At 32.4% G+C, this 12,488-nt stretch overlaps 1 protein-coding gene across 1 annotated transcript in view; it reads left to right on the forward strand.

Annotated features, from left to right (window-relative positions):
• LOC145254922 (ATP synthase mitochondrial F1 complex assembly factor 2-like) overlaps window positions 1-12,488 on the forward strand; it is a 38,671-nt gene that overhangs the window by 19,059 nt on the left and 7,124 nt on the right. The window contains exons 5-7 of the mRNA XM_080113893.1: window positions 3,249-3,329; window positions 7,019-7,131; window positions 8,897-9,012. Of these exons, the coding sequence (XP_079970019.1) occupies window positions 3,249-3,329; window positions 7,019-7,131; window positions 8,897-9,012 (310 nt within the window). The remainder of the gene's footprint in view (window positions 1-3,248; window positions 3,330-7,018; window positions 7,132-8,896; window positions 9,013-12,488) is intronic.

Genomic DNA, 12,488 nt, shown 5'->3' on the forward strand with positions numbered 1-12,488 from the left:
TTATTAAAAAATGATACAGTAAATTTACAAGATGTATCTTAATAAAAAATCATCTACAATTATGTTTTGACATTTGGTACTTGAAAATGGTGGAATTACAATTATTTAGTCAGAAATTATTAATTGTAGTTACTTCTTGAATCTTCAATATAAAAACACGATAAAACTGTAAATCGATTAGCTTGATAAATTTCAATTTTACTTGTAATTATCCTTTTACTGGATCATATTTATACATTTTATGAATTTATACAAATTTCAACATGACATCTAAGTACATAATGTTTTCAGCTGAAATGCATTATTTAAGACATAACTAATCTGCGCAAACACTCATTTTTTTTCAATTTAAATGTTTTTGTGAATATTTCAGTGAAAAAAATAAAATATTGTTCTGTTTTTCTCACTAAATTTTTTGTAATTTTGTGTAATTTTTTGCAGTAAATATTTTGTAATTTTGTGTAATTTTTTGCAGTAAATATTTTGTAATTTTGTGTAATTTTTTGCAGTAAATATTTTGTAATTTTGTGTAATTTTTTTGCAGTAAATATTAATTTTTTGCAGTAAATATTTTGTAATTTTGTGTAATTTTTTGCAGTAAATATTAACAGGATATTTTAGAGATTGTTATCGATGCGAAAAGTTATGCTTTAGAAAAATGAAAATATTTACATTAAATAGTTTCCAGGAATGTAATTTGATGGATCAAATGTCATTCTGATAATTATATTTTCATTAAGAATGTTATTAGACAGTTTAGGAATTTAGCAGACAAAGAAAATAGTAACAAATAGATTTTGGGAAAAACGATAGGCGATGAGTTTTGATTATTTGGTTATGTGAGTGATGACGTAATGACTGAACATCGTCATCTACCATGACGAGGATATACATGTGACTGGGGACGACTTGTGAATTTCATATTCCCATAAAACTTCCTCCTTCATAAAACACTTGCCTTGGGTGAATGCTGTTGGGCTGAGTTATAACTAAATAATCTATATATTAATACAATAGCATGTGTGTTATTTTGTGTGTCATGTTTACATCTTTTTTCTCATGAGTTAAATTGTCATGACCTTCCATTTCTTGTAATACATAATTTTACCAAGAATTCTTCATACGTTTTGCTTTCAGTTTTGATTATAACTGAAGAAACTTATATATATATATAATATAAAGCTGAATGTCTGTGTGTGTGTCTGGTCACGAATAGGCTCCTATACGGTTGACTATTTTAAAAAACTGATTACATATATTGATAGAAGATATATTGAGACACAGGAATGGGTATCTTTGATCTGGCAGAACGGTGGTTCATTAAAATTGTGGGGTCTGCGTTCACGCCTGGTCCACAAAGTATGGAAATAAAAAATTAAAAAAATATGTTTACAAGTGTTTTTGATATAGATGTACATAAGAATACTTTGATAAGTATGTTTTAACTTGAATAGGGATGGTATAATAAAATTGTGGGGTCTGCGTTCGCGCCTGACCTCCATAGAATGAAAATAGGCACAAACTTTAATAAAGACTTTTCATATCTATCTGCGTAAGTATACTTTGATAATTATGTTTCAGTTTGAAGAAATATGGTATAATAAAATTATGGGGTGTTCGTTCGCACCTGACCTCCATAGAATGTAAATATGTCACAATATTTAACAAGGTGTTTTAATATAGATCCACAGAATATTGTGATAAGTGTTTCAGTGTGAACAGGTATAGTATAATAAATTATAGGGTTTATCTATTTTATTTTTACTTTCATCATATTTTGCTTTCGTTTTGATACTCCCAAATTCAACCCAAATTTACAACCCTTCCTTTTCATAACCTATCATACTTTCATAAATCAGAGTCCATTTTCTGTAGGCTGTTTTTGAACCCAGTCAATGATGGGTACTTTTGCTAGTATATATATATATATATAATATATATATATATATATATATATATATATATATATATATATTTTTGCTTTATAAGTTTTGGTTTTGATTCAAGCTAATGCACCCAAGTCATATGGTTATATTTGTTTATTTTTGAAATCACAACTTTATAATATATAAGAATCAGTAGAGAATTGACTATAATAATATATACGATATCTGCATAAATTAAAATATATCATATTTTACAACCGGGTTACGCTGGGCATCCCTGCTAGCTTAGATAAATACCTTTGCAGTTTGAACAAAAAAGCTACAATAATAGCAGGGTGTCTCCATTTACGTTGAACATCCACAGAATGCCAACATGAATATATTACATATGAAAGAGTCTGCTGTGCAATTTGGCCCTGTCGGTGGGGCATTAGAATACACTGACTGCCCCCCCTGCAGAGGGTAAAAGTCCCTCAATGGGGGTCCTGGATATGACCTTAAACTATATCCACTGGTGAGGCCTCAGCTTGCGGGCTTTGGGGAGTGTGGAGCCACCCTTTAATTACCATTGCTCCCAGGTCCACTCTGACCCGGAGTGGTAGTACCTGTTAGGGTCCCAACTATGGGTTAAATAGAAACCGACTTGAAAACAACAAATATATTCTATTAAAAATTTTTTCTTCAAAATCTTTGGATTCGGCATTAAATAACCCGAAAAGGGTTGATATGCCGTAAAACAAAAACAACCAACCAACCGCTGTGCAATTTCTACAGGTCCCGCTAGTAACATTATTAATTAGATTGTTGAAGTAAAGCTACAGTGAGCCTGGTCAATACTAAATTGGTGACCATTTGATAATACATATACAGACAATTTGATTCTTCTTCAGTAAGATAAAACTCTAACCATTATGCCAGATGTGCATGTCAGTTTCATATTTAAATCTTTCAAAGTACTTAATTTCAATATAAAAAAGCAACTGCCAAATTTCCAAAAAGTCACACTAGTAAATATTGATGGTGATGAGGGTAGGCGAAATGCTCTTTAGCTTTGAGGGGCAATTCTAGAGAGATGGCATTTCAAGTAAATCACTGATTACCATCACCTCACTGTGTTGGTGCCAGGAAAGGCCCTTGGCCTATAAAAATTTTGCCTTAATTAAGGAAATGACTTCCAAAAAAACCTAACGAGAGACATGTTTGAAAGTCAATTTTTGAAAGCTGTCCAACACATGCCAGCATGTAAAATGGACATTAAACCGATGATTATGATGCCTATGTTTCATTATCACCAAGAATCTGTTGAAAATGTTAAGTCTGCACATTCCAGCATTACATGTATTTTTCTTCTTATTCTTTTAGTTACCGAATGTTGGATCCCCCGGAATTAATAAAGTTTCAGCAAGCGAATTGGGACCCTTTAGTTGACTGGTTCCGAAATCGGTAAGAAGAATGGCATTCAGTGTTCATACTTTTTAAAAATTGTTTTGTTTATTTATTTTTTTTCTGAGTGAAATGAAATGTAGCAAGTACACAAATTAAAACATTTGCACTCGTTTGAATAACTGGCATCTCTTTTCAATCATTCCACCATGTATATATATAAAAAAAGGTATTGTTTCCTTAAGGGTATCATGGTCAAATCTAATGTCAATAATAAAAACTTATCATAAACTGTCCTCAGAAGTTATCAGATGTTATTCATTCTGTTGTGGCCTTGCAGGTTGGTAATAATCAAGACAAACATGGTGGTATAATTAACAAAAGTGTATTACAAAAGTACACATCATGATTCTGGAGCCATAACTGCCATAAGTCGCTACCCACAACATGTTAAATGTAAATATATTTATTGTCTTTGGGTAAATCTATTATTCCTAAAATAGCTTACTTCATAGCACTTTCCATTAATTATTTCCAATCCTCTCATAATATTTGTCATTTTATCTATCAGTGTACTCATCTTAACCTTATCCTCAAAATGGCTTTTAACATTGATAAGTGGAAGGGCAGGGGGTGGACACTCCACTAGCAATAAATGAAATAATAAAGTTGTTTTATCTTGTAGTTTGCTTGAAGCATTGTGTGTGGTGTGAAAAGAGTTGTATTTAAAGGCTATGACAATACAGTCTTGTAAAAGAACACTGGGGAAATAACTACTTAACTCTGAAATCTGCTACCACAGTTATTTCCCTTGAATCTTAATGACAAAACGATAAAGTATGCGTACACATGTGTGCATAAATACCATATATTTCGGCATATAAGACAACCCTTAAAGTTAAAAAAATCATCTTTAAAAACCAATATTTCATAAGATGCTGGGTATTGCAATATCTAGCCTCAGCTACACAAACATGGTTTTGTGATTTAGCAGTCGTCTTATACAATAATTTAGCAACCTTTTTTTTTGCGTCCATTTTCATCTCCAAACAAGATACAGTGCCACTTTGATGTAGGGGACTACTGCCGGGGCTATAAGTTGCAGAGATACTATGTAGAGAGTTCAGGAACAAGATGTCTGTTCGCATCACACTTGAACTTCTGCATGTCAGTACAGTTGGGGAAGTAGGAATCCAGAAGGGAGTTCCAAAGTCTAGCAGTCCTGGGGAAGAAACTATTAGAGCAAAAGGCCTTCTTACATCTAGGGATCTCTACTGTGCAGGGGTGGGATTTTGCTGCTTGTAAGGTTTGTCAAGGGTATTTATATCAAGGGGTTACAAGGGCTTGTAGTTCATCGGAGCATCCAGCATTAAAATACTTGTAGAACAAGCAGAGGGATTGCAAATCTGTACAACTTCGAAGCTGCTGTTTATGCTGGAAGCAGAAACACATTTCCACCGAGTGATTGCACATATTTTTTTTCTTTTCCTTCTTCCTGAGGACAAGGTATATCTCAACAATTGGAGAACTTAAAACCAAAGCACATTATGTTGGTAAATAAATATCTTATAATCGAAAATCGTTTGGTATTTGTCATTCTTTTTACCATGTCTCATATATCTTGTGTTTTTTTTTTCTACAAGACTGCATTGCCATACCCGTCAAACCCAACTCCTTTATATAATCAAAAAAAGAGTAGCTTTCAAGCTCTTGGTGGGTGGGGGAGCAGGGAGTATGATATTAAATAATCTCTGTTCTATTTCTGCACCTTGGTTGATAAAGGTGATAGGAATTGTCATAAATTCTCACTTCCTAATGGGGGGAGGGATTGATTTAAAAACATATGGTTCTTGTCCAGAATTCTCTCTGTATTAAAAGATTGAAATCTCCCTGCAAGATTGAGCGAGAGTTAAGCTAAACTTTATATATAAATCGACTCACACAAAGAGCAGAGCATAAAACGGGTTAACATCTAAAAGGCTAACGACTCATGCTATCTGAGTATCCACCGCTACAAACTTTCTTTGAATAAAGTAATAAAGTTTCAACAGCCTAGCACAAGAGGACAAAAATTCTTTTGTTCATCTGTAGTACTTTGAAGTAATTTTTTAATTGAAGAAAAAAAATGTTATCAAAACTAAAGCAAAATATTCAATGTAGTTTAAGTTAAGACTTGCAACAACAAATAATCTGTTCGTCCGCAGCAAAAAAAAAAAAAAAAAATTTTTTATCGAATTTCTATTTTGTAATTCCAGTAGGATGTTTAAACCGATGTTAGATCGAATTGTGTTTTTTTTGTACACAAATGATGTGTTCGTCAAAGAAGGGATCACCGCTCCTTGGCTGGAGACTCAGCAATTATTAAAAAAATTTTTTTTTTCGTTTACCTCTCGAGGTCCAGGCAATATTGGCTCCGAACTTGGAAATAGAAACTGCTGAACAACTAGCAGCCATGGCAGAGAAAAACTTAATGACTGGACATTATGGAAGAAGTCATCAGTTTAAAACGAGTTAGCTGCGACACACACATTGAAAAACTCGATGACTGAATGTTCGTTGATTCAACCAACGCATGGGGAACCTGATCAATACAAACGACGCACATTGACATCTTTACAGACTCAATTGTATCTGGCACTGCAGACTCGCTTGCAAGCCTTTGTGTAACTGACTTCAACCACAGCATACCGTCAATCTGAACAAATATCTCCACAAAACAGCCGATACAATCAACAAGTGCAGACTCACTCGCACTCATCATTCCGACGATCCTCAACACTACATTCGAAAAACATTTGCAGATACCTTTGACATTGTTTCTTTGGTCATTGATTTACAACCAATTATCCAGCAGGGAGAACAGTTCACTGGCCCAAGAAACTTGTAAGAGATTACTGTACCTAAATTCTACGATCACCTTTGCTACAGACGCATCAGTGTCGAACAGTGGTGATACTCCCACAACCGTTCTTCATGGGGAGCCGGGTAGCAGAGAAGAAATCTCCCTGTAAGATCGAGTGAGAGTTAAGCTAAAATTCACATATAAATCAACTCGCATAAAGAGCATAAAACCGGTTGACGTTTAAAAGGCTTACGATTCATGCTATCTGAGTATCCACTGCGATGAATGGACCTCGCTAAAAGATCAAAATTAAAGAAAACTCTGTACGTTGTACGTACTCATGACAAAACGAAAATATCATTTCCAAAAATCACTTTAATATATCAATGTGATTATGTAGTAGAGCTGACATCTATTCAATGTAGCTGTCTTCAATGTCAATCACTTCCTCAATATGGGTCCAGAACTGGGAGCATGCCTTTTCCACAAGCGCCGGCAGGAGCTCGGCGTATGGCGGCGATCAGACTAGCTTTCGTGTTGTGAGAGGCCATGTTTATGATGTTATCGACGTATAACTAAACAGTAATTTAGCAAGTTTGAGTTGGGGGAGGAGGAGGTGGCAGTGAGAGAAGGGTACAAAGTCATAGCACTCCTGAAGCCAAGCCTCGGTCTCTTTGGACTTGTGGGCTGGCGCCAAATCCTGCTGCCACACCCAGGATATGCCAGCAACCACCTGATTGCACTATGGGATCATCACCCTCTTCAGTACATTCAGGTATACTTTGGTGTTAACTTTCAAGTCGACTTTGAAGATGTGAGGTGGCATGATGTGGTCCTCGCTTGAAACCACACTAACTGTAGGTCGCCTGATGCAGTGATTGACAAAAACTCCAATTTTTCATTTCAGGTACAGTGTTCAGATTGAAACGACAACTGGACTCATGATGCCAAAGTTACCAGAACAAACAACTGAAGTTATTCATGGTCAACTAATGTCCTATAATATTTGGGCACTTACAGGTGAGTATTGAGATTTGAAATGAACTCCTGCGCCTGCTTTTTTCCAATGGCGTCATCAACTTTACATGCATGTGTCTGCATGCATGTAAAGTCTCTCTACTTTTATATAAGAATAAGAAAGAATAATATATATATATATATATATATATATATATATATATATATCAGAATGATACAAATAAGGTCAATAAAGAAGTAAATAAACTTATTTTTAGGTATGCAAAAATGTCTTCATAGATATATCACAGTTTATAAATTTAAACATTTTCTTTTTGTGTGTGCTAGAAGCATGTGGTCATATGACAGTTTCCCTACATTTTTACAGACTTTTGCATTATTATTGTTATACTCTGCAAGATGTTTGAAGCTGCACCAGTTAAGCAGTAGAGAGCAATTTCTAGTGTACTCTCTCCATGTCTATCATAAATTGTCCAGGTTTCAGAAGAGTAAAGTAAGAATTGTAAAATACAGAATTGATAGACGCTAATCATTGTACGAAGGGTTGTACCTCTGTCAGATCATACTCACCTCTCTAAACTACCAAAAGTTTTAATAGCATGCTGTATTCTGTAATTGACTTCGGTATCCAGAGTTCTGTTTCTAGCAAAAGTACTACCTAAATACACAAAGGTGTTAACCATAGTAAGCATCTGGTTATTAACAAAAATATTTGGTTCTACATACAAGCTACAAACTATATATATATATATATATATATATATATATAAAAGCAACACTGTAAAATAACCGAATCTTATCTTTGTGTTTAATTATATCTTTTTATTTTTATTTTTCTTGTGTTAAAATCAAATAATGTATGCATTTTACTATAATATGTTAGGTTTAAATTTCTTATAGTAAATAATGAGTCTAATTTTATTATTATCAATTGGACATGTGCAATATTTTCTTATGGCCTTTTCTTCTAATTTAAAGTATAGTGTTAGTAATAATACTATTACTTACACTATAACCAAACTTTAAGATGTGATGTTGGGTGTTAATATTTTAAGTTTTGAATCATTAATTTTTTTTTTACATGGAGGTCACTACTTATCAAGGCCCGGAAGCCAGTCGGGGATAAGGGTTATTGCGTGTACAGTAATCAATGGGATAGTATTGTAGTAGTAGTATTGGAGATTTGATAAAGTATCTTACTTGCATGAACAATATAACTTGTTATTAATAAGGACTTTTCTATTTTTAATTTCATAAGTCATGTTTTTAGTGGAAAAATTAGTTTTGTAAGGCTTAATAGGTTTTAACAATAGCTATGGTGTATATATATATATATATATATATATATATATATATATATATATATATATATAAATTACAATAAGTTTACCAAGGTAATCAAAATGGTAAACTTAAAATATATTATAAATATTAAAGAGTTAATATTTACAAGTAAAATAAACTCAGCCAGATGTAAAAGCTCAATAAAACCGAAAAGGAAATAGAGCTTATAATATGAACAAATGATTAATAAAACATGTTAAAAGACATCTTGAAAAAGAGTTAAAAACATATTTAATTTTAAAAAAGGAAGCACAAGATAAGTGGATAGTCCTTAATCTGCGGAGTTTTGAAGAAATACTCTCCTTCTCATCAGAGGCCAGGAGTTAGCAAAATGCAGGATCGGATTTTGCATATAAAATTAAATATGTTTTTAACTTTTTTAAGATGTCTTTTAACATGTTTTATTAATCATTTGTTCATATATATATATATGAATAATTTATTTAATTTGAATATTTTTCAGCTTTGGGTGCTGCAACCGAATGTGTAAAATCTTTGATCATTGCTTTAGCTTTAATGGAACGTCAGATTCTCGTGGAAGATGCAGTCAAATTATCCAGACTTGAGACAGAATTTCAGGTTTGTTGATTGATTGTCCTACTTCCATTATTTTATTTTTTTATTTATTGGTGCTTGTGTTAAATAGTGATGTTTTTAATCAATGCAGTTCAGGTGAAAACATGTACTTAAATGCCATGTCGAAATTAGTGTAAATTCCAAAAAAAGAAAAATGATCCAGTAGATAATGGGTTATTTAGATTTTTAACAAAATATCAGTCATCATCAAATTCTGACATTTTGCAGTTAAAAATAGCAGATTGTAATTATTTAGTTAAAACTAGTGGGTGTACCCAGCGTTGCCCGGGTGTTTGGAGGTGTGTTTGAGTAAAAAATAAATAAAAATGTGGTAGTAGACAGGCAGGCTCGAACTCGTAACGCAAAGGAAGCAAAGAACATGAAAAAAACCTGACGTCTTTGCTCACCAAACTGGAAGTGACGTAAGTTTAAATTAAGGCTAGACAATCGAAAAGAAGGGATGACTTTCGAAAATATTGGCGAATAAAGCGACCCCTCCCTGTAGAAAGTGCCCAGTTAAGGGTGAAGGAATTAATTTTTTTGGCCAATTTTTCGATATTTGTCGTCCGAAGGGTCGAGTTTCAAAATGATACTGATCTTGTGAAAATGTTTTTAGTTTTAGGCATACATACATACATACATACATTTAAACAGATATGTGAGATTTATATTATAGATGATCGATTGCAGTTATCTCCCCTTGATCTGGAAAACTCTTCAACATTAAAATATGATAAAACTCTATAAATCGATAAATTTCAATTTTACTTGTAATTATTTTTCTGCTGAATAATTTTACATAATTTTTGGAATTTATACTAATTTCAACATATGTAAGCATGTAATAATGTTTTTACATTAAATATGTTGTTTTAAAATATTATTTGACACAAATATCTATTTTTGTACAAATATTGAATTGAACGAATTGATAATAATTCTCTAGGATAGGCGGCTAAAACATACAAAAATCCGCAAAGAGTAAAATCACACTTTGATAGGATTTGAACCTGTGCTTACAAATAGAAACTGCTTTAAGCCAGTGTTGACTTTATCATGTACTGAGAATTTTACGTTTAATGGCTAAGTGAATTATCTTTCTTGTTTTGTGGATGTTTCTAAGTTTGTTTACTTGTAATTTTTCCAATCTTCTCAAGTTGTACCTGATAGATTTGTAAGACAAATCTGGCAGTCAATTTTTAGAATGAATATATGCTAAAAGTATTTTGTCAGATTAAAAACAATTTTCTGGATGCTAATTATTAAGAAGTTTAATTAAAAGTAAAAAAATTTTAATCAGATTTTATCAATATTTTCTAATATGATAATAAAGAAAAATGCTTGCATCTTTCTACTGCTCCAGAAAGTATCTCACTCTCAATACAATCTTCTTTTTGTATAAAAGTTAAATATGTTTTAAGATGGAGTACTGTTGCCACATATGGGGAGATGTAGCTCAGAGCATTCTTTCTTGCTTTGACAGTAATTCATTTACTGAAATGACTGACTGAATTATTTCCCCTGTTTTAAAAAAACCTCTTCAAAATTAATGATATAACTAAAATTTATGATAAAATTGATATCTACTTTTACTTATTTAAGCTTTTACTCTATGATTTCTCCTAATCTGTGGTGAGGATACTTGTTTTTGTCTGATATGTAAGTATATCAAAGAGTTTTTATTTGGAATGTGAATTTAATCCATGCTTTTTATCTCTATAAGCGTCAACATTTTTATTATATATATTTTTTCAATCTTCTCAAGTTGTACCTGATGCATATTTGTTGTAATATTTACTTCAAAATTCAATACACAAGTACTTCTGTATTGATATTTGGTTCCAAGAAGTCAAGATCAACAAGGCTTAGGCGTACAATCATTTCTAAAATGAAAAGTAATATTTTTATTTTCTTTTTACTTTTTAATTAATGCCCTCCTCCCTACTATGGAAGACATTTACAACAAGAATGCTACAACACTTGTCAATTTTTCTTTCTCCTTCTGTGTACCTTAAAGTAAACAGAACTTCCATGAACAAAGTTTCTCTTCAAGAAATATTCACTTATGGAATATAATACCACAATGCTGATTCCCAGCTGACATGGTTGTTCTCAAGTCCAGTGTTAACAAATTCTTGTAGAGCCATCCTCTTAAATAATCTGGCCAGTCTCCATCATTGTCAAAAATTCTCACATTGTTTCACTATCATACTGACAAACTCATTAACTATTATTCTCGAGTGGCCTATGGGCCTTCATAAGTGAAGACTTGTTAGTGCATTAAAAAAAATCTTTCTCTTTCAGAATTATTTAGAGAAAAATAGAGTTAACTCCCTTTGACTTATTTTTGACAATATTTCTCTGAACTCGTAAACAACTGTGATAAACTTGCTTAATATTTATCATCGTTGACCACCCTTCGAAGCATGGGTGTATAACCATATATATATATATATATATATGCTTCCGTATTGAGCTCTCTTGTATTAACCTTGTTAAACATCATTGGTTAATCTCTGGAAAACAATAACCTCAGATGATATGTTAGGAGGTATATTTGGTAAAAAAACAGGGAAAAAGTGCTCAATACATGAGTAGAGCTAAATATGTTTTTATTCTTTCAACCTCAGGGTTTCTTACTTAAATCATTACAAATTGTTTCAATAGACATGACAATTAAAAACCCTGTCCATCTCTTCAGATAATTCGAGCTAAAAAGAAAACAAAAAAAATTTAGCTGAAGAGATGGACAGGTGTTTTTTATTGTCCTGTCTATTAAAACCATTTGTAATGAGTACAGTAAGAAATGGGGCAGAAATTCACCTTCCTAAATATGACAACAGTGCTCCATACATAGTTTGATAGTAGATTTGTCAAGTTAGAGAATAGTCTCATGTGTGAGAAAGTGTTTACAGTGATAGAAAATCGATTTTACAAGAAGCAGAAAGAACAATGGATCTAATATATGAATTCAAGAAAAAACAAAAAGAAAAGAAATTTTAGAGTCAATTTCTCATTGAGAGCAAAATCATTCAGAAGAATCTGAGGTAGAAAAGAAAATTCAGAAGAATCTGAGGTAGAAAAGAAAATTCAGAAGAATCTGAGGTATGATAGTAAGACAGGAGTTAAGTCTTAACAGGATTAAATGAAACAAGCCATTTCTTAACCAAATCTATAACTGAACTCTAGTCAACTTCAGATGCATATTTCGACTGATCTGAGGAAGATGAGCGAGAAGCAATACCACAATAAAGGATGATATAATCAACATAAATGTTAAATTACTGAATAATATTCTCTGCAAATCAGTTACAAAGAGAAGAAACAGTGTTAAACCCAGAATAGAACCCTGAGGAGCACCTGCATTGATAGGAAAAGAAAATAAGGAGACATCATTCAGAGCTCCTCACAAGCTTCAATCGAAAAGAAAAAATTTAATAATCTCAAGAGCGTTATCATCAATAAACCTCAAAGTTTAT

The sequence above is a fragment of the Euprymna scolopes genome, chromosome 30, assembly GCF_053919585.1.
Source record: "Euprymna scolopes isolate OS-2025 chromosome 30, ASM5391958v1, whole genome shotgun sequence".
NCBI classification, from domain to species: Eukaryota; Metazoa; Mollusca; class Cephalopoda; order Sepiida; family Sepiolidae; genus Euprymna; species Euprymna scolopes.